Source organism: Mastomys coucha, unplaced genomic scaffold (assembly GCF_008632895.1).
Source record: "Mastomys coucha isolate ucsf_1 unplaced genomic scaffold, UCSF_Mcou_1 pScaffold1, whole genome shotgun sequence".
Classification (NCBI taxonomy): Eukaryota; Metazoa; Chordata; class Mammalia; order Rodentia; family Muridae; genus Mastomys; species Mastomys coucha.
The window spans coordinates 37,828,904-37,852,492 of record NW_022196891.1 but is presented as its reverse complement, the minus strand read 5'-3'; the positions used below and the strand labels follow the sequence as shown (position 1 = coordinate 37,852,492).

At 35.4% G+C, this 23,589-nt stretch overlaps 1 protein-coding gene across 5 annotated transcripts in view; it reads right to left on the bottom strand.

Moving 5' to 3' along the window:
• Positions 1–23,589, bottom strand: part of Kcnt2 (potassium sodium-activated channel subfamily T member 2) — a 353,683-nt gene that overhangs the window by 10,043 nt on the left and 320,051 nt on the right. For 3 of the 5 annotated variants that reach the window (XM_031384276.1, XM_031384279.1, XM_031384283.1), the window contains 2 exons: positions 18,759–19,059; positions 8,117–8,201 (listed from right to left, as the gene is read on the bottom strand). In XM_031384276.1, coding sequence (XP_031240136.1) covers positions 8,117–8,201; positions 18,759–19,059 — 386 coding nt within the window. Of the gene's footprint in view, positions 1–8,116; positions 8,202–14,557; positions 14,939–18,758; positions 19,060–23,589 lie in introns of those variants that run through there. The other 2 variants (XR_004122600.1, XM_031384286.1) reach the window with 2 other exon arrangements.

Genomic DNA, 23,589 nt, shown 5'->3' with positions numbered 1-23,589 from the left:
AAAGGCAACCACAAGAACATTACCAAAGGAAATCAAGGCTACGGTATCATCAGAAACCAGTTCTTCCACAACAACAAGTCCTGGATACCAAAATGCATCAAAATGATCATCCATCATGATCAAGTAGGCTTCTTCCCAGAGATGTAGGAATGATTCAATATACGGAAATCCATCAACATAATCCATTATATAAACAAGTGCAAAGAAAAAAACACATGATCATTTCATTAGATGCTGAGAAAGCATTTGACAAGATCCAACACCCCTTCATGATAAAAAGTCTTGGAAAGATCAGGAATTCAAGGCTCCTACCTGAACATAGCAAAAGGAATATACAGCAAACCAGTAGCCAACATCAAACTAAATGGAGAGAGACTTGAACCAATTCCTCTAAAATCAGGGACTAGACAAGGTTGTCCACTCTCTCAACCTGTTCAATATAGTACTCAATGTCCTAGCCAGAGCAATTAGACAAAAAAGGAGGTCAAAGAGATACAAATTGGAAAGGAAGAAGTCAAAATATCACTATTTGCAGATGATATGATAGTATATTTAAGTGACCCAAAGACTTCCACCAGAGAACCCCTGAACCTAATAAATAACTTCAGCAAAGTAGCTGGATATAAAATTAACTCAAGCAAATCAGTGGAAAAAAGACAGCATTTTCAACAAATGGTGCTGGCTTAACTGGCGGTTCGCATGTAGAAGAACGCACATCAATCCATTCTTATCTCCTTGTACAAAGCTCAAATCCAAGTGGATCAAGGATCTCCATATAAAACCAGATATACTGAAACTAGTAGAAAAGAAAGTATGGAAGAGTCTCAAGCCCCTGTTGCCCAGGGGAAAATTTACTGAACAGGACATCAATAGCTTATGATCAAAGAGAAAAAATTGGCAAATGGGACCTCATAAAGCTGCAAAGCTTCTTAAGGCAAAGGACACTGAATAGGACAAAAGTCCAACCAACAGACTGGAAAAGATCTTCACCAACCCTGCATCCTATAGAGGGCTAGTATCCAATATAGGAAGAACTAAAGAACTTAGACACCAGAGAACCAAATAACCATATTAAAAATGGGTTACAGAGCTAAACAAACAATTCACAATGGAGGAATACTGAATGGCTGAGAAGCACCTAAACAAATGTTCAACATCCTTAGTCATCAGAGAAAGGCAAATCAAAACAACCCAGAAATTCTACCTCATACCAGTCAGAATGACTAAGATCAAAAAATTCAGGTGACTGCAAATGCTGGTAAGGATGTGGAGAAAGAGGAACACTCCTCCATTGCTGGTGAGATTGCAAACTGGTAAAACCACTCTGGACATCAATTTGGCGGTTCCTCAGAAAATTGGAAATAGTACTACCTGTGACTTCTATTATGATATAAAGATATACAGAGCAATTAAACTGATTCCTTCAATAAAACAGAACCCAAAAGCACAAGGAAGAAAAAAGAAAACTTGTCAAATGGCATACTACAAAGCCAAAAGCTTAAAACAGCCAAGGAATGATCAAGCAATAAAAATTACAGGGAGGGAGATGGTTTTTGAATTATCCATTCAGTAAATGATATAATCATAGAATATATGGGATGTCCAATCAATCTAACAGTAGCAAAACTCCAAAAGCATGAATATAAATAAAAAATCTACGGATGACTTGAAACAACAGTTGTCATAAGAATATGAAAATATTTAACTAGTAGATAAATTAAATCAAAGCCAAAATTATTATTGTCATACATCCACCAGAATGACTGTTATCAAAAACAAATGACTCTTGATTAGAAATCAAATATTGCTAACAACGTAGGAAAAGAGAAATTCTCATTTACTATTAGTATAAATTTTTAATAGTATAGCCATGATTAAGTCAATATAGAAATCACTTTTAATAGAACTAGAAATAAAAATATGATACAATAATCTACTACTGAGAATGTAAACAAAATTATGATGATGAGTGATTCAATCAAATACTCATGGTTTCTTATACTAAACTGAGCTTACTGAATATATAGAAATTTCTGTATTTTAGACTACAAAAAAATTCTAAAAGCAATACAAAAATTATATTCCTCTTATCTGATCAGTACTGTCTATATTTTCATGTATTTTAAAATATTATTAAGGCTTCTATCTTATATGTTATTTGAAGAAATGTGAAAGGAATTGTAAGATAGTATAAAAATAAGCTAGGCACAGAAAGATAAATACTATTGGTTGTTATATGTGCAAACAAAGGTGTTAATTTTGAAACTATAAAGACTAGAATACTTGTCATCATAGCATAGGGAAATATACAGTATGTGGTATAAGGAAAAATGTGTAATTGATTTGATAGACTAGATCTTGGGTTTAGGCTCCATCTTAGAGAACCTAACCTAATGTTCAACTCTAGTTAACTAACAAGCTGGCACCTAGCACCAATTTTCATGTTATTCCCCCAACAAACTGGCATCTAGTACCAGTTTCCAGGTTAATCCCCAACAAATCTTCACACCCATGTTACAAGCCTGTCCTTCGCACTTCACTTCCTAACAACCACCAATCAGCAGGAAAGCACCAGTTAAGTTTATGGTTTGTCTCCCAACTCCAGCCAATATGTTAAAGAGCAACAAAATTCTATAATGCCCTTCCAATCACATGTGTGCCAGGCTAGAAACCCTCTTGCTTGAGAACCATTTCCTATAAAACCTTGTCCCACTGAAAGCTTGGGTTTTCACCCTATCTTTCTGCTGTGTCTGAGACAGTCATAAGGCCCAAGCTCGAGCTTTTAATAAAAACACTAGTGTGATTGCATTGGAATCTGCTCCTTGGTGGCCTTTTGAGGTTCACAAAACAGGCACAACAGTGTATAAGAGTTAAGTTGGATATAATTAACCTCTAAAATATTAAGGTAACAATTATTGTACACTTTGAAGTGTAAATATAATTAAAAAGAAGAGAATTTGAGAATCCCAATTAAGGTGATAAATGTCCAATACATTACACACTGTGACTGTCAGTTTCAATTTTCAACCAGATAAGACCTACAATCTACTGGTAGGTAGGTTCCTGGGCTTTTCTATGGGGTTTTTCTATTGATTGGTTGACTGAGGCAGGAAGGTACCTGGGGTGGAGTCCTAGATGATATAAAAAGGAGGGAGTGAGCTAAACACAAGCTCTGCTTGCTTTGTGCTTCTCAACCTGGAAGCAGTGACAAGTTATGTCAAACTCCTGCCACTGTTATTTTCCCACCACAGTGGACAGTAACTGACTGGTAACCACTATCTATGAGCTTCTAATCAGATCCAGAACAGTATTGATCACGGACTAAGGAGCAGGTTTTTCTAAGAATGTCTTTTCCATGCTTGCACTACCAAATGTAAAAGTCTTATACCTAATTTACTAATACTTTTGCTCAGGTGTAGAAAGCCACCTATTATAATATGTCATACTTGAACTCTTGACCTTGTTACCTAAGTCCCTTCTTAGTTAAATAGAACTTGAATTTCCACTGTTATGTTGTTCAACTGTCACCTGAAATGCTTCATATATTTTTTATGCAGAATACTTTCTTCCATCAAATTTTCAGTACTGGGATATCCTCCACTATCCAAAACAAATCTTGTTTAAATTTCAGAGAGTAGTTGATGTCTCCCACTTACTCCATCTTGAAGTCTTTTTGCTGTTGTTGACATTAGTGAAGTACCACCTAACCTAATCAAAGATAAATTTATTATATCACAAAAGTCATCATACATTATTTTCAATTTCATGTGATTAGAGTTTTGTTAATTAGGTATAAGCACTTAGAAATAAAGGAAACTGCCATGCTCATTTCTGTATCCCATGTCCAGGGTAGTATCATTACTATTGTGCAAGCAGTCTATCCTTTAGTGCAGTGGTTCTCAATTTATAAGTCATGACACTTCACAGTCACCTATCAGCTATCCTGCATATAAGGTGTTTACATTACCATTCATAACAGAATCAAATTACACTTATGATATAGCAGCAAAATAATTTTATGGTGGGGGTCATCACAACACTATGGACTTTATTAAAGGGTCACAGCAGCTCTCTTCCAGTTTGCACATCCATATCAGCATGTCTGCCCCTCTCCCCGCAGCACAGTCTGCAGGTCTCCCAGGAGATCTGTTGTAACCAGGGACAAAGGTGAGAACACTGCCCAAATAACTGCCCCAGCTGAGGCCCTCATAGAATCCATCGGATGTGGGAACCCTCCCCTGTGTGTAAACCCCATCTCCCTTCTGGTCTGCAACTTCACAGGGGCAGATCTGTGTGCCTGTTCATTCTCCTCTATCCCACAGCCTGCCTGTCTCCCAGATAATCCCTAACCAGGGATACCAGAGCCCAGCAACCCCAACCAAAGACATCACTGCCTGCCTCTATGGAGGCATGCTTTAAACCAAATCACTGACCTCTACTTGCCTCTAAAGGAGGCAGACTCCAGACAGAGACACTGAGGTCAGTGTTATTTCAACACCAGAAATAACCAGATGATGAGAGGCAAGCTTAAGAACATAAGCAACAGAAGCCAATGTATTTTGGCGCTATCAGAACCCAGTTCTCTCACAACAACAAGTCCTGGATACCCTAACACACCTGAAAACCATGATGCTGATCTAATCTCATCTTATGAAGATGATAGAGGCCTTTAAGGAGGATAGAAATAACTCACTTAAAGAACTACAGAAAAACAGAGGAAAAGGCAAAAGCCCTTAATGAGGAAACAAATAAATCCCTTGAAGAAATATAAGAAAACACAATGAAACAGGTGAAGGATTGAACAAAGCAATCTAAGACCTAAAAATAGATGTAATCCATAGAATAATCCAATAAAGAAATCACAAATGGAGGCAATCCTGCAGATGGGAAATCAAATAAAAAGATCAGGAACTACATGAGCAACAGAATACAAGAGATAGAAGGGAGAATCTAAGGCATGGAAGATACCATAGAAGATATTGATGCAATGGTCAAAGAAATGCAAAACATAAAAAGCTTCAAACAAAAAAACATCCTGGAAATTCTGGACACAATGAAAACACCAAAACTAAGAATAATAGTAATAGAAGAGAGTGAAGATTCTCAGTTAAAAGGGCCAGAAAACATCTTCAATAAATCATAGAAGAAAATTTCCCTCAAGAAATAATGTCCATAAATGTACAAGAACCCTACAGAACACCAAATAGATTTGACAAGGGAAGAAAATGAGCACATAATAATCAAAAAACTAAATGCACAGAACAAAGTAAAACTATTAAAAACAGTAAGGGGAAAAGGCCAAGTCACATATAAAGGCAGACCTATCAGAATTATACCAGACTTCTCAACAGAGACTCTAAAAGTCAGAAAATCCTTGACAGAGGTCATGCAGACTCTAGGAGCCCAGAAATGCTGGCCCATGCTACTATACTCAGCAAAACTCTCAATCACCATAGATGGAGAAACTAAGATATTCCATGATAAAACTAATTTTAAACAAATGTCTATCTACCAATCTAGCTCTACAGAAGATTCTAGAAGGAAAACTCCAACACAAGGAGGGTATTTAAGCCTACGAAAACACAAGAAATTAATCATCTCACAACAAAAAGAGAATCACACACACACAATACCACCTCCAACAACAAAAATAACACAAACCAACAATCACTGGTCTTTAATATCTTTCAACATCAATGGACTTAATACTTTAATAAAAAGACAAAGACTAACACACTGGATACACAAGCAGAATCCAGCACTTTGCTTCATACAAGAAGCACACCTCAGTGATAAATACAAACACTTCCTCAGAGTAAAAGGTTGGAAAAATAGTTTCCAAGCAAATGGTCCCAAGATACATCCTAGAGTAGCCATTCTAATATCCAATAAAATAAAGTTTCAATCAGAAGTAATAAAAAAAGATAAGGAAGGACACTTCATTCACTTTAAAGGAAAAATTCACCAATATGAAGTTTCAATTCTGAACATCTATACTCCAAATGTAGGGGCACTCACATTCATAAAAGAAACTTTACTATAGCTCAAAACACACATTGAACCCCACACAATAATAGTGGGTGACTTCAATACCCCACTTTCACCAATGGACAGATCATTGAAACAGAAGCTAAACAGAGATACAGTGAAACTAACAAGTTATGAATTAAATGGATTTAACAGATATATACAGAACATTTCACCATAAAACAAAAGAATATACCTTCTCAGCACCTCATGGTACCTTATCCAAAATTAACCATATATTTATTTGGTCAAAAAACAAGCCTCAAGAAGACACAAGAAGATTGAAATAATTCCATGCATCTTATCAGATCACCAGCAACTAAGGCTAGACTTCAATAAAAATAAAACAACAGACAGCCACATACTCAAGGAAACTGAACAGCTCTCTACTCAATGATAATTTGGTCAGGGAAGAAATAAAGAAATAAATTGAAGACTTTATAGAATTCAATGAAAATGATGACACAGCATACCCAAACTTATGGGACACAATGAAAGCAGTGCTAAGAGGAAAAATCATAGCAGTAAGTGCACTAGCAAAAAAAAAAAAAAATAGAGATATCTATGTTAGCAACTTACCAGAACACCTGAAAACACTTGAACAAAAAGAAGGAAATATATCCAATTGCAATAGACTGCAGGAAACAATCAAACTCAGGGTAGAAATCTACCATTTTGAAAAAGGAGAAAGATAACAAATCAACAAAAGCAAGAGCTGGTTCTTTGAGAAAATCAACAAGATAGATAAACCCTTATCCAAATTAACACAATCAGAAATGAAAAGGAAGCCATAAGAACAAAGACTGAGGAAATTTTAAAAAATCATTAGATCCTACTACAAAAGCCTATATGCAAAGAAAACTGAAAAATCTAGATGAAATGGATGATTTCCTAGATACTTCAAACCAAAGAGCCGGAAAACTATCTAAACAGTCCCATAAACCCTATGAAAATAGAAACAGTCATTAAAAACCACTCAACCAAACACAAATCCCAGGGCCAGATAGTTTTCATGGAGCTGAGACTAAAAGAAAGCCTATACAATGACCGGCCCAACTTGAGACCCATCCTATGTGCACATACCAAATTCTGATACTATTACTGAGGCCAAATTTGCAGACAGGAGGCTGGCATGGCTGTCCTTTGAGAGGCTCTACCACAACTGACTGAGAGAAATGCAGATACTTACAATCAGCCATTGAATTGAGATCTGGTACCAATATAGAAGAGTTAGAGGAAGGGCTGAGGGAGCTGAAGGGGATTGCAATCCTATAGAAAGAACCACAGTGTCAACTAACCTGGACCCCTCAAAGCTCCTAGAGTCTAAAGACAAAAAACAAGGAGCATACATGGGCTGCTTCGTGGCCCCTGGCACATAAGTAGCAGAGGACTGCCTTGTATGGCCTCAGTGAGAGAGGATGCACTTAATCCTATGGAAACTTGAAAGGGGGATGCTGGTGTGGGTGAGCTGGGGGTGGGTAACCAGATGGGAGAACACCATCTCAGAGGCGGTGGAAAGGAGGACAGAGTGAAGTACTTGGGGAGGAAGGATCAGGAAGAGGGCAACTTTTAGAATGTAAATTATTGTAAATTATATAAAATAATTTAATAATAATAATAATAATAATAATAATAATGATAAAAGGTCACAGCATTAGAAACATGGAGAACCAATGTTTTGGTGAATGAAATTTCTCCCTCAGACCCTTTTCTGTTGTATTCTTTTGTACTTTATTTTTGCTTGTGGAAATTTAAAAATCTCTAGCAGACTATACTGTTGAATGCTTCACTTTTCCTGTGAGATGTTCTTCACTTATAGTATAGATTTTCACTTATTTTTGCATGTGTACATTTTTCCAGAGGCTAGAGAATGTAACTACTACTTCCTCATTCAAAAACCCCATTTTTAACAATTCTACACTTTATAGCACTATATAGAGAAGCATAGAGATACATATTTTTTCCAAAATAGCATTTTCCAAGTATGCTTGCTTATTATGAAAACAAAAGCGGGACTATATTAGTGAATAAACCATAAGGCAAATGAGTAGTTTATATATCCCTAATGCATTACATGAGATCAACTTACACAACATCATTCAGCTCAAGCCTGGTATCTGGAGATGGATTAATCAGGATGTAGGAAAGGGTGCTCTGATGGTCATTCATTTCATCTAAAATAAAATAAAATGAAAAATAGGATGTCAAGCTTGTTATATGAGACACACAAAGTTATCTCAGTTACTGTACTTATGTTCAAATCATGTAGTTTTCAATGAGAACTTATAATTTTTGTTTGTTTTGTTTTGTTGTTTTAATAAAGGTAGATTTGGTTTTTGCATTTCTGCTTTGGGAAATATCTGTGGAGTACCTACTTTTTGTTCCAGTAGATGATAAAAATAAAGTATCTAATTCTGCTCAGTGTAACCATAGTTACAATCTCTCCTGAAAGCCATTACAATTAAAAAGCATTTTTACTAAAGAAATGGATATGGGATACTTCTTGATTCATCTCCCTATGTAATAATTAAATGTAATTAGAAGTAAACATCATCCCAGAGAATGCTGATATAGGAAATTCAGGGAAAAACTAATCTAGGCAGATGTATTTAGAGGGTAGTAGAGAAAGTGTGAAAATATGCATAGTTTAATATGTGTGTTTTCATGGCACAATTTGTTTCTTTTCTCTAAGAATGCAAAGTATTTTGTGTAAAAAACATTAAACATATATTTTTAAAGGGATTACTCTGGCAAATGGTTTTCTTAGAAAACAACAAAATGGAGGTGCTATGTTTTAAGTATCAATTGAATGTTTAGCCCCACCTCAGAGGCTCTTGTATTGGAAGCCTGGTTGTCACTGGCCATGTTGGGAAGTGCTAGGACACAGTGTAGATACTGAAATTAATGTCCATGTTACATTCTTATTAGTTCAAGTTGTTTTAAAAGAGTAAATATTTAACTCTGCCCAATACAAGTTGGCTTCTTATCTAAACCTGTAATTTTCTATTAAATTCACAGACCTTTGATGTGGCATAGCCAAGTGGTCATCACAAAACTGCAAACTCATGAATTCAAAACTGTATTTGAATTGTCATGTCCAATAATATGAAGTAAATAAACATCTCTTTAAATGTATCCAACCTCAAGTATCGAATGCAGCAATAAAAACTCACTAGCACAAAAGGCATAGGAATGATTGTTTTAAAAATGTGAACAGCTTTGCAGCTTTTGATGTTCTACATTCCAAGAGAATTGTAAGATAACAGGATAAAGCCATATGGACACATACTTCATTGACTACCTTTCTTTCCAAGTATAAAGTTTTTTGATATACTTAACCACACCCCCCCAAAACAGCCAAAATATTGGTATATTTCTAGTTACTACAGTTGTAAATAAGCATATTTCTTGAAGAAAACATTAAATTAGTGTTTAAAGAAAAGTCTAATGTTTTTCTTTACCAAGAGAAGTTCCTCCATATTTAAATACTTCATTAAAGTTCATGTTAGACCAACATAGCTGAACCTAATAAATAATTTGCTGTATAGAAATGCTATTCCCATAAGATAATGTAATTTATTACATTCATTTCAGTAGAAATATATGCCATTTTAATGTTATAGTGTATTCTGCTTTAGCTCAATTGATATACAAATTTATTTTAAAATATATAAATCAATGTTAGTATCTCACAAGACAGACAAATAACAAAATAGTTGAGCCAACCAAAAGTTTACAGCAAAAAATATTACAATCCTAAGCTGACTAAATTGATATTCAAATAAAGTAATATGTTTGGTTGCTAATTGATGGACTAGATACAGGAAAAAAATCTGTATCCTCCTTTATGGTCCAGGTTGCCAGGAAAAAACAAAGAATGCCTAAGGATATGTAAACGACAGTTAACAGACAAACTGCTTAGGATAAGCTTGGCCTAAAAATTGAATGTGAAACACTAAAATAATTATTTATTTGAAAGTCATATGCAGGTGGAAATCTATAATATTTATTTATTATTTATTCTGGAATCATACTTAAGAATGGATGACTAAATCATCAGGTTGGAGTTTGAAATCTCAATTTGTTATAAAAATATTTATACCGGAAATAGTTACAACTCAAACATAAATCACATTATACTGATAAGACATTATCAAGATCATATATCTCTATGAAAAATAAGTTTGACTTGTAGTTCTCTGAAAAAAATGTTTTTTTTTTGTCTGAATTATGACAAATTCTTTTCAGAGGTACTCAAATTGATGATGGACTCTGGAACCTAAATCATAACACTCTGAAAGATAATAGGTACACTAGAAAAAGCTTCATTTCTTCTTCGTATGAGCAACTCAGTTTTGTAAATAAAGAACAACATTCCTGAACTGCAATACAAGGAAGATGATTTTAACAGAGCACCTCTTGCTCAAAATATACAGTCATACTGTATCATTAGCAACTAGTCTTCATTTTGCTTTTGGATACAAGCCAAGGGCCAGTGTTGCTTTCATGTTTGTCACAAAGCTGTCTAGATAATTATAAATTTTCTGATAATGGATGCACATATTTTGTCAATATTTTGGCTTGCTCAACCAACTTATTTTAACACATCATACTGAACACATTTGTTGTGCAACTAGCAGTAAGAATGATATTGAATATGGTGGTAGTATATTTTGAGATTTCACAAGTTTTAAATCAAGGCTAGAATGGGATGAGATCACACTCAGAACCAGCAATTCCAGCTTCTTCCTTCACTCCTCAATGTCTTGTCCTCACAGAAGAGGAATGCTATCCTTCTGATTTAAGTTAAAAGTAGTTGGTAAGTTCAAGCCCATTCTTTCAAGTCTGCCTAACGATAGAGCTCAGTCTGACTTGTTCCTTGTCTGCCACACTTTGTCTTAGGCCTGCAGTCACTCTTTGTGATCTTGCTTTTGAGAATGAATAATTGTGGGTTTTATTTTTAAGTCTGTTGTAGACACATATCACTAACATTCGCCAACTGTTTTATTGATAGCACACTTTTGCTTTAATCTCAGCCAATCATTTTCTGTAGTTACATTTCAGTTATTTCTCAATTCTATAGGAGTGATATAATAGGTTTGATGGATTATTAAGAGCCTGCCTTGGCTGGAGAGATGACTCAGTGGTTAAGAGCACTGACTGTTCTTCAGAAGGTCTTGAGTTCAAATCCCAGCAACTACATGGTGGCTCACAACCATCAATAATGAGATCTGATGCCCTCTTCTGGTGTGTCTGAAGAAGCTCTAGTATACTTAGATGTAATAATAAATAAAATCTTAAAAAGAAAAGATCCTGCCTTAATTATCATTAATCATGGCAAACATACAAGTATACTGTCATGTTGATAACACAATACAAATACTAAGTGGAAAATAGACTTTTCTTACATGTATTTTCATGGACCAGAGAATCAAGATTCTATTTCCTAGCATCAAAACTATGTTAATAATCTATGAATATACTATGTCAAGACAGCTAAACTCTGACCTTAGAAAGCTGAAAAATTCCATATAGTCAATATTACTGCCATTGAAATTGTTTGGCACATAGTGGAAAAAGACTGGCAATTCAACAAATGGTGCTAATAAAACTAGACACTCACAGAACAATGAAATTAGACTCATGTCTTTAATCTTACACAAAGTTCAATTAAAAATGAACAAAATATTTCTATTCAGTATAGCAATGTGGAAAAGAGGTTTCTAGTATGGCTTTAGTGGGATCGGGAACAGTGAGTGAGACTACATGAAATCCTTGGCACAGCCAAGTGAACCAAACACACAGGCCACAGAACGAGAGAAAAATCTTTGCCATGTACTTCAGACAAGAGACTATTAGCAAAACTTCATAAAGAACTTCAAAAAATCAAATATCTCCCCAAAGTGTCTATGGCTTGAGAAGACAAATTTCAAAAGAGAAGTATAAGTGAAAGACAAGTGTTTTAAATTTTCTTTTATTAATTTTTTGACACTACAACACAATTATACAACTTTACCCTTTCCTTACTTCCGTCCAAGGCCTTCCACACCTTTCTCTCTTTAATTATTGTTATTGTTGTTGTTATTGTGCATGCTTGCGTGTGTGTGTTTGTGCATGTATGTGTGTCTTTAATACATAAACACAAACTGTTCTGTCTGCAGAATTTTACTTGTATGTATAGAAGCCCAGAGTTGACCATTTGTCATTTGATAACCAATGTTGTGCTGTTCCATGGGGAAGACTGTTTTTCCTCCTCTCGGCATTCCTCAATTGCTTGTAGTTTTTCATGTAGAGGGTTGAAGTCCCATGACCTTTCCCTCTTCCATGTGATTGTGTCTATTGATGTTATGTTAACATCTATATTGGTGGGACTTTCTACCTGATATTTATAGAAGACAGTTCACAGCAACTTTCAGGAGTATCAGATGCAAACTGTTAGAGAAAGTCACGTTGACCAAGTAGAATTTTTTAAAGTAATCAATATTCCTAACAATCAAAAAATTGGGAATTAAGGAGATAGGGTAGATTAATAAAAATTTAAGGGTGTGTGAGGAAACCAAATGAAATAACACCATTTTATATGCTATTTATAGCTTTTATTCAGTTAGCCCCACATTAGTTAATAATGCTGCTTCTAGAAGACATGAATTATTAAAAGAAATCTCAGAGACAGGCATGCATTCATGCATGTTATTGGTTAATAATGTCCACAAGTCACCCAGAACAACAGAGGCCACTGACATGGTTTTCGTTTGTCCACCATAACTTGATAATAAGTCCCTATTACTAAAGACACTATACACTGTGGTTGAAGAACAGAGAGAGATGAATCTTGAATTAACCTGGACATTCTTCCTTGTTTTTAAGTCTCTCTCTTTTTTTTATTGGATATTTTATTTATTTACATTTCAAATGTTATCCCCTTTCCTGGTTTCACCTCTGGAAACCCCCTATCCCATCCTCCCTCCCCCTGCTTCTATGAGAGTGTTCTCCCACCCACCCACTCATTCCCACCTCCCCACCCTGGTATTCCCTTACACTGGGGCATCAAGCCTTCCCAAAACCAAGGGCCTCTCCTCCCATTGATGCTCATCAAGGTCATCCTCTGTTACATATGTGGCTAAAGCCATGGGTCCCTCCATGTGTACTCTTTGGTTGGTAATTTAGTCCCTGGAAGCTCTGGGGGTTCTGGCTGGTTGACAAATTGTTGTTCTTCTTATGGGTTGCAAACCTATTCAATTCTCTCAGGCTTTTCTTTAATTCCTCCATTGGAGACCCCATGCTCAATCCAATGGTTGGCTGCAAGCATCTGCCTCTGTATTGTAAAGGATCCGGCAAAACTTTTCAGATGACAGCTATATAAAGGTTCTGTCAACAAGCACTTCTTGGCATCTGGAATGATATCTGGGTTTGGTGTGTGTATATGGCATGCATGTATATGGGGAAGAATCTGGATGGCCTTTTCTTCAGTCTGTGCTCCACGCTTTGTCACTGTATTTCCTCCCTTGAGTATTTTGTTCCCCCTTCTAAGAAAGACTGAATCATCCTTACACTCTTCCTTCTTATTCACTGAATAGTGTCACAGGGTACAGGCTGCTCAGGGAGAAAATAAACCAGTGGTTTTATCCAGCTGTGGACTGGACACTGTAAGTTATCAAACTGACCTATTAAGTAAAATGTTCCTACTGGTTCAATAATTGCAAGACTATTTATAAGGATAATTACTTCCCACTGTGCACTCCTGTCCTGCACAGTGGGAAAGTTTGTGATCCAAGTCTGACAAATTAATAAAAGACTCTCTTCTATATGCATGCTGCTGGAGCCATGACTCCCCCATGTGTACTCTTTGGTTGGGGTTTCAGTCCCTGGGAGCTCTGAGGGTTCTGGTTAGTTCATATTGTTGTTCCTCCGAAGGGGAATGGGAGGAGAGGCCCTTGGCCCTGTGAAGGTTCTATGCCCCAGGGTAGGGGAATGCCAGGGCCAGTAAGCAGGAGGGGGTGGGATGGTGAGCAGGGGGATGGGGGAACAGGGGATTGTTCTAATTTTTGGTTTTTATTTTATTTTATTTATTTTCTTATTTTATATTCTTTTTCTCTTTTGTTTTTTGTTTGTTTGTTTGCTTTTTTGTTTTGTTTTTGGAGGGGAACCTGGGAAAGGAGATATTGTAAATAAAAAAAAACATCTAATTTAAAAAAATGAAGAAACAATTAAAAGACTCTCTTGTTTCACTACCTGAGGTCAGCAGTTCTTAGAGTTCTCCTGGGGATCTGAAGGTGACCTAGACATAACAGTTGTTCTTGGTTTGTTTGTTTGTTTGTTTTGTTCTACAGGGTGTAGAATGGATATTGTCTTAATTTTTATACTGCTTGTATATTTCTGTTGTGACCAATGCATATAGCATTAGATCATTGATGGTGTCTTTTGATATGAGTTTCTGCACTAACACACATCAACTCTTCATGCTGAATGAGCAGGTGGATCTGTTTTTCTCTTACCCTTACTTGGCTAATTTTCAGTTTAGATACTCCAAGCTCAGATTAGAGTCTCTGGCCTTCCAGTGAGTGCTCTGAGTAAGTTTGTAGAGATGGTATATATTTCAGGACCAATGACATGAGAAACAGACAGGTGCTCAGGAGCTGGGCTTGAGACCATGATGGTTTGGGTTTCAAAGGCATACATAGTTGTACGGTCTGACCTGAAGAATGGAGAAGCACCTCAGGCAAGTGTTTAAGATAGCAGTGTTTGGAGTGATTGCAGAAGCTGAGGTGACTGGTGGAGCTGATAGTGTCTCTTTAAGGATGTCGACAATCGTGAATCTGAGTGTAAGTTCAGCTGGTTGTAGTATCGATCAGCAGGCTGTCAGGGTGACTTCCGATCCAACCAAGTTAGGAGGCCAGCAAGCAGCAAATGCCTATGGAACAAGCATATGTCCCACTGAGGGCCATAGTGAGATCAGAGTAAGGAATTAAAATAATTGAGAGAGGTGTGTGCCTCAGCTCCTCAGACAAGGATAATGAAGGTAAGGATCCTAATCGCAGAGGAAGAAGGCCTTCCAGTAGGATCTGTAATCTAATATCTTAACAGTGTTCACTTACATGGAAATCAGAAGTTTTATATTCTACTTATGCCATGCTTATATTTTCTTTTACTTAGAGCCACTAACAACATATTTATATGTAATATACCTAAGTATCTGCCTCTACTGTTCATGCTATTCAAATCCGGTATACAAATCATTCTGTGGATACACTTCTTTCAGTGACACCAATGACAGTACCAGACTTGCAGCATTACATGTTTTACACTAGGCAAGATGTAACAAGTGGTGTTGCTCATCAGTCTGGGTGGTATACAAAATTACTTATGTTGAGGGCCTATCTGAACGTCCCAAGTACTTAGATACAAGTGTTTCCCATTACACCTAAGCGGACTACAGGTGTCATTGTGTTAGTCTTCTGCCTTTCCTCCTTTATATTGCATATCCACGACTGCGTACAGTCTACTCAGTTCTTACAGAGCATCCAGATTTACAAACACCTTGCATCACAACTCATGGACATTCGAGCATATAAACGTGTTTGTTAGTTGCTCTGCTGTTTTTTGTTTGTTTGTTTGTTTGTTTGTTTGTTTTAATAGTGGTTCCAAACTCTTATCATTCTGTGTATAAAGAAGGGAAGCACATAATGAGATTAAGCAGATATGTGGTGTATGTGTAGATGGGAAATGCTGGACCTAAAATTATAGTACTCTGGAGGTTTAAGGGATCTGTAATGTAGAGGCAGCATGTAACTGTTAGCATATTATCTTACGCCTCCATATAACTTATCATTATATATTCTGACAAAGAGGATAATGTTTTCAGTTTACACATAAGAAAATAGGAAAACATGTTAAAGCACATAGAATTTAATGTATTGTTCTAACAGTGTTTTATAAACTCTATAAATAAGGAGTTCTTGTCTGAGTAAACACAATTCCTAACATCTTAAAGAGTTCCTTTCCTGGTATTTAGAGACATCCTACTGATGTTGATTTTGTGAATAAAGTTATTATTAAGGGAACAGGTCTAGAAGGCCACTATATTTTATATTTTTAGTCTTGTTCTCATAACCTGAGATCACAGGTGTTCTGTAAATGCTTTAGAACAGAAAAATGCATCTTTGTGTACACATATGAGTGGGAGATAGGATAGAGAAAAAAAGAGAAAATAGAATGTTTTCTATTATAAAAATGATAATGAGCAAAAAATTAACTAATTTCCATACAAATAGAATATGAGTAAGTCCATGGCACCTAAGAAAGATTTCCTTGTAAATCCTTGCTGTTCTCTCAGGCAATGCACATGTAGTAAGCTCAGGCATTTTCATATTCCAGAAATTCAAGATGCAATATGCCATTCTGCTTATGCACTAACATGATTTACAATATTCTTGAAATAGCTGAGATTCATAGGAATAATTATATTTTAGATCTTTTGATTAATAAAAAACTTAGTCATATGTAAAAGGTAAAAATAGAAAATTAATTTGTTAAAAATCAAATCATCTCAGACATCACTTGAAGTGTCAAGTAGCCATTAGTGAATTTCTGTAAGATCATTCTGAGTTTTGACTTTAGAACTTAATGTAACATACTAAATACATTTCTATTAAAATTACTGGGCAAAGATGTGCCTTTACCATAGCTGAGAAAAGTATATTATAAATGTCAATTATGTGAGGAAACTCGATTGGTACAAATTCAAATGTGAGTATTTGAGCAGAATCATCCACCACTGATAGAAAAATCATAAAGATTAAAAAAACACTGATCTAGTTGCTCTAAGGAATTATGAAAAAATGCATACAATTTCAAGACAAAAGTACTCATAACACATTTTACTCCTCATTCTCAAAGCAACAAAACCAAAAAATACCCAAAGCAATTTCTTTTAAATTTGAACTTGTTGGTTAAAATGCCTCAAAATAAGATGATAATGAAGAGAATAGGAGAAAATATATGCATATGAACACTCAAATATGTACATATAAGTATATATAAGGAATGAAAATACCCATTTGTCATTGTCTGGTTGGACTAAGTTTCTTTATAATTAGTTTTATATTTCTTGAATTTTCTACATGGTGGCCAAATCTACATCATCTCAGTCTCTTTGTCTCTCCAAATTTCTTCATTCCCTTTCCAATAAGTGTAAAGATTAAAAATTATTGTTTTATATATGCATATGTATGTACACATATCATATATGTATATTTCCATATATATACACATATCCTACTAAGTTCACTAGTTTTGCTTATATGTGCATGTATGTAGACTTGCAGTGAATAGAACGAACTATGGGGGAAGTTGTTCACAAAGGCAAAGGATTCTATCTCAGTAAGCAGCCACCGGCATCATGTCATCTGACATCTGATGGTGGGGCTCTGTGGAATTTCCTCTATCCCTATGGCATGCATACAAGCTTTGTTAGTAAGTCTGTGAAGCACATTTCTGCAATAAAACTTGAATAATGATAATGACATTTTTAACATGGTCAGTCCATTACTTCGTTAAGTTTTCAAAATTTAAAATCATTAACATATGAAATAGGAATTATTATAAAGCTTGGACCCTATCAATTAAAATACTATTTCTATTTCAAAAAATAAAGCCTTCAAAGCCACACACCTCAGAAAAGAACAAGTAAGAAAAGTGATCTTTCTCCAGACAAGAGCATATGAATTGGTTGTACAGAGCCAAACGGTCAGCATATAAAATATACACACAGGTGATACAGAGTGAACCCAGCAGTGTGTACTTAGAAACACATATCTCTATACGTATACACATATGAATGCAATAACATTTAACGGAAGAATAGGCATGAATTTGAGGGAAAGCAGGAAAAGTAATATGAAAGAGTTTGAAGGGAAAATAGGGAAAGGAAAATCGTTATAATTATATTAGAATTTCAAAAAATTAAATAGAAAATAAATAAACCCTTTGAAGGCTTTGGTTAAGAAACTGAACATAATTTCCATGTTAGAGTTCTCCAATGGCTTATAGCTAGTTACTTGCAGTACCACAAATTCATTTCTTCTCAGGATCTAGATAGGCATGATACTTGTGTCTACTGTGAATGTAAGTTTGTGTGGAGAGAGAGAGAGAGAGAGAGAGGGAGAGAGAGAGAGAGAGAGAGATTATATCCAGGTAGACTCATATAAATCTTATATCGGTATTGGAAAATCCAAGTTTCATGGCTTAGGTTTCTGCGGGGTTTTTTTGTTTTGTTTTTTTTTGTTTTGTTTTTGTTTTTGTTTTTGTTGTTTTGTTTTGTTTTGTTTGGTTGTTCGAGACAGAGTTTCTCTGTATAGCCCTAGCTGTCCTGGAACTCACTCTTTAGACCAGGCTGGCCTTGAACTTAGAAATCTGCCTGCCTCTGCCTCCCAAGTGCTGGGATTAAAGGCATGCACCAACACTGCCTGGCCACTTCAAATTTTATGAATAATTAAAAGTGGGATATTGCTTTAATGGGACCAAACCTTGGGTAATAAACTAAATAAATGCTAACCACTCTTTAGCATTATGTTTGTTATTTAAATATTTCACAAATGATGAGATTTTCATCAAAGGGCCATGTGCATACCCTGTCAATCAAAAATCAGTCCTTTCCTACATCAAAGTTGGCTGTACGAGTAGTAACGGGAAGAAATGACAGGTTTAAGTGTAAGGAGTTTTAAAGATCATACCATAGCCCACCGTAGAGAGGCCCAGGTGTTTCATTCTGTTTTTCACAAGTTCAGCAAGCTCCTGTCTTTCCGACCTCCGGTAGAGGTTCAGTCGTTGCTGAGTTATTTTCTCTGCAGTTTTACCGGAGTGCTTTGGCCCTTTTCGGCTTAGCCTTCTGGCCCACTGCATGCTCTTCCTCCGCAGCAAGGGATGGTCTGACTGGTCACTAGAGGTTGAGTTGCGGTGAATGCTGCGGTGGTGCCCTGGGTCTTTGACGTCTTTGGTGTCTTCCCACTCTTCCACACTGATGGAGATTTGAGACTTTAAGGGAAACGAATATTGACAATTACATATTTTAGGAATAGTCATTGCCTAGAATTTAAATAACTTGTTTGCATGATCTTGGTATAATTGCTTATCAACATGTGAGAGTTTCCACAGGAAAAACAAAATAAAGGCATCCCATTCTATCGTCTTTTACTAATCAACTTGCAGAACATTTTCTGGAGCTTATTCTTTTTAATTGTTAAAACATGTGGACCTTCCCAGTGTTAGTCTTCTTTTTTGTGTGATATATATATACATATATATGTATATATAAACACACATATATATGTTATACATACACATTATATATATAATTGTTAGAACACAGATATTATAAACAAATACCATGATATTTTATAACTTTGTTTTCATACTGTCCATGAAATCTATGTGTTAAATCTGCTACAATTCTTTCAGATGTAACATAAATACTATAAAATCTGTCTTGGGGTAACTTCATTTGAAGATTTTTAAATCAATGCTCTTTCTATATATGATTGGAAATAACCTTTTTGCAAAATGTGAATTTCTCTGACTTCTCATATGTACTTAGACTAAACTTAAATCAGTTTTAAGTCATGCATCTATCATTCATAATATAAAACATTTTGATTAAAATTTGTTTCATAGCATCAACATAATGCCTACTTTTCCAGGAATAACTTGAAAGATAACTACTAAAGAGATTACAGGCTCCTTTCCTTAGAATGATAAGCCATGAAGAAGCTCACCGAATCTCTTCTTAGTTACTCTTTTTTTTAAAAGTGGATTCACAGTTTTACAGTAAAAGACTCTCTTTGTCTCACCTCTGTCAGTTTTTATTCAAGGCAGTCACATGAAGTCAAAGTCTATGCATAGAGATCCCTCATGTATCCAAACATACAAACTTAAGTAAAGAGCTTCCTCAATGCTTAGTGTTCTTATAGACCCATAAATTTGCCACAGAGTTTCCCCTCCAGAGCTGACAGCTTGCTTGAACTTCAGATGTCAAAGATACACACAGGTGGTTCTCAAGGTAATAGCAATTAAGTCACCAATTCAGGGTCAAGAAGTAGATTCAACATATCGTCTAAATGTGATATTGATTATAAGGCTTAGGGAGTGCCTTACCCACAACTCTAGCAACCTGCTAAAAAATAATCACACAGCAAAGTTCAGCAAGACATCAATAATTCCTTCACGTTTCTCTTATGGAACAGTACTTATTAGGATAACATGAGAATAATTCACTTACTCTTCATATCTCCTGGTGAAAAGTTCATTGAAGAAATGTAGAAACCAGATATTATTTCTCAGAACTTAAGTTGGAAGCATTAGAAAATTTAAGTCCTGGATACCTTTACAAATCTTAGCTTATTTATTCTCATCTTGCTAATATTGCAACTAAAGTCCTCTTCTGTGAATGTAGTTTATGAACTATTAGAAAATATCTATCACCAATAAGGACTATCTAAACATATTCAGTATTATATATGCATATACACATGTATATATATATATGTATGTGTGTGTGTGTGTCTTGTCTATCTCTATCTACCTATCTATCTATCTATCTATCTATCTATCTATCTATCTATCTATCTATCTATGAATGAAATATGTCCTGCAGGAGCATTTCTTTCTGAAGAAATCATTCAAGGAGCTAAGTATATCTTACAGTTTAGTTCCTGGAATCACGTCCTGATAAATATGCAAGGGACAGGGGAAAGATTTGATGCTATTACAAGATGACCTAAAACTCTATTTGTCTTTGTGAATGCTTTTTCTTAGTCTTATGTCTCAGCTAGTGCAAAATACATGCATCTAAATTATGGATCAAATTATTATTTAGGGTTGTTCTGAAATCTCTTATGATGTGAATATCATGATTTCACATATATATTCATTTACAATTCAAGTAATTTTTCTAGTAAGTCTATACAGCAAGCAAAAATTTTATAAATGTCACTCTACCCAGAAGAAGAAAAAATGAGAAGTATTTAAAGATTTGTTTTAAAAACCAATTGAAAACTTAGAGAATTCTTAGCACAAAGTTTTATTTTGCAAACCTTTCTTTCTCCTTTGAACATCATACATGAGAAGCTTAGTTGTTATTTTTATAGCAAGATGAACAAATTAGAGTGGTGTTTCAGGTTTTTCCTATCTCTATATGAAAAATAAATGTATAACATTTTGAATAAAATGATAATGTTAATATTCATCCTCCAGCCCTCATAAATATTTAAGAAATTTACACAGCATTCTGCCATACACAGAAAGCATTGCCATCTCTAACTTTGACCTAAAGTAGTGACAATAAAACTACACAAGAAATAAAGTTTAATCACATTGTAAATAAAATTGCTGATATGTACCTGTTATTAAATTGCAAGTCTACTGTGTGTATAATGGAAAGATGTCTACTTATGAAATAATTTCCTACAATTTCTTCATTAGATGCTGGTCATACTGTTCTGCTTTGAATAAAGCATCTCCAAGCAGGAATTACCATGAAGCACAGAAAATGTAATGGCGGCTTCACCTTTTGGGCTTTTCCTGAACTACTGGTTTGAGGGTTAGAATAGTAAAGGGTTAAAAGCAGGCATTGTGGCGTCATCCTGGATTGGGATTAGATTCCCACTAGACTTTTAAACAGCTGCCTTTCTTGGTTATGAAATCTAAATTATCTGACTATTTCAATTTTCCATCCTGAAAAAGTAAATTGTATAATTGTCTATCATTTTTGTTCATCAATTACTTTCTGACTAAATCACAGAGAACAAGTTATGGTGTTTAATCCAGAAAAAGTTCAATTTATACTAAGTAACAGGACTTGTGCCCTTGCATGAGACAGCAGTACAAATGGGAAATTAAAACAAGAGTAAAGACCCTGTAGCTTATGAATGTATTGAATTTGAAGAGAAGAAAGATATTTATAATATAATGTATATTTTGTTTGTGTCAATTATTGCGCCCATCTCTAGTAATTAGAGAACTCCTTTTTTATTTTTATTATCAAGTGTCTAATAAAAGTACAGTAATAATACCAGAAAAGTATTACTAGCTTGTGTATGTGTGTGTGAGTGTGTGTGTGTGAGTGTATGTGTGTGTGAGTGTGTGTGGGTGTGTATGTGTGTGTATGTGTGTGTGAGTGTGTATGTGTGTGTGTATGTGTGTATGTATGTGTGTCTGCAGTAATTGTGAATGTGCATGTGGAGACCAGAGTAAGATGTTGGATGCCTCCTCCCTGAATTTCATGTGTGTGTGTTTGTGTGTGTGTGTGTGTATGTATGTGTGTGTGTGAGTGTGTGTGTGTGTGTGTTTGTGTGTGTGTGAGTGTGTGTGCAGTAATTGTGCGTGAGCATGTGGAGACCAGAGTAAGATGTTGGATGCCTCCTCCCTGAGTTTCACTCAGAACCTAAAGCTCACGTGTGTAAACTGTCTTTCTGGACAGTGAACGCCAGGCCCCTTATGTATCTGTCACCTGACGATGGGATCGTTGGCAACAGAAGGCAAGAAACAGTATCTTCACATGAGCTTTAGGGCTGCAAACTCAGGATGTCATGCTTGCTCATCAGATGTTCTAATTTCTTGAGCATCTCCCCACATCACCCCAAATATACTTTATATGAAGTGGATTTAGTAATGTATTCATATGTATAAATGTAAGTAAACTTAAAAGAAGAAATAAAAATTTGATATGTGCATTAAAATAAGTTGTCAAAACTATAGTCTTATCATTTTAAAAAAAAACATTATTTTCAAGATTCATAAAACTTGCTGTGATTAGGAAAAGTGCTAAACGTCTATCTTTACAGAAAAATAACTTACATATTTAAAATGAGAAATAAATTCCGCCTAAAATGGCTTGATTATTTCATTGTTTAAAAGGATTCTGAGGTGAAAGGAGTTAGAACACAGGAGTACAAAGGGTTAAAATGGAAAAATAGAGCAGAAGGAATTGAAATGGGAAGAAGTGGAGGGCAGAGTAGAGGAGGGAGTAGTAGTGGGAGAGATAAATAATGCTAATCATTTGAGAATGTCCTAAGGAAACCTATCTGTAAAATATATGTATATAGAGGAAAAAGAAAAATATTACAATCTGCAAAGGGAAAATGATCTAGTAAGATAGGAAGGTAGACCCATTAAATAACATCTGACTTTTCCTTAGAGACTCTAAAACCTGGAAGGACTTGACTGGATGTTCTACAGGCTCTTCTAAGGGCACACAGGTAGCATCTCAGACTACCATATCCAGCAAAACTGACAATCACAATAGATGGAGAAAGACATTCCAAAATAAAAACCAAATTTAAGCTGTATCTAGCTAAAAACCCAGCTCTACAGAAGGTACTAGGAGGAAAATGTAAATGTCACAAGGTTAGCCACAAACAAGAAAAAACAAGGAATAAATGATCTCAGACATGTAAATCAAAAGAGGGATTAAAAATACCCACATCAAAACTAAAAAAATAACAGGAACAACCCACAAACCACAAGAAACTCAAGAAGAAGGAAGACCAAAAGGTGGACATTTCATTCCTT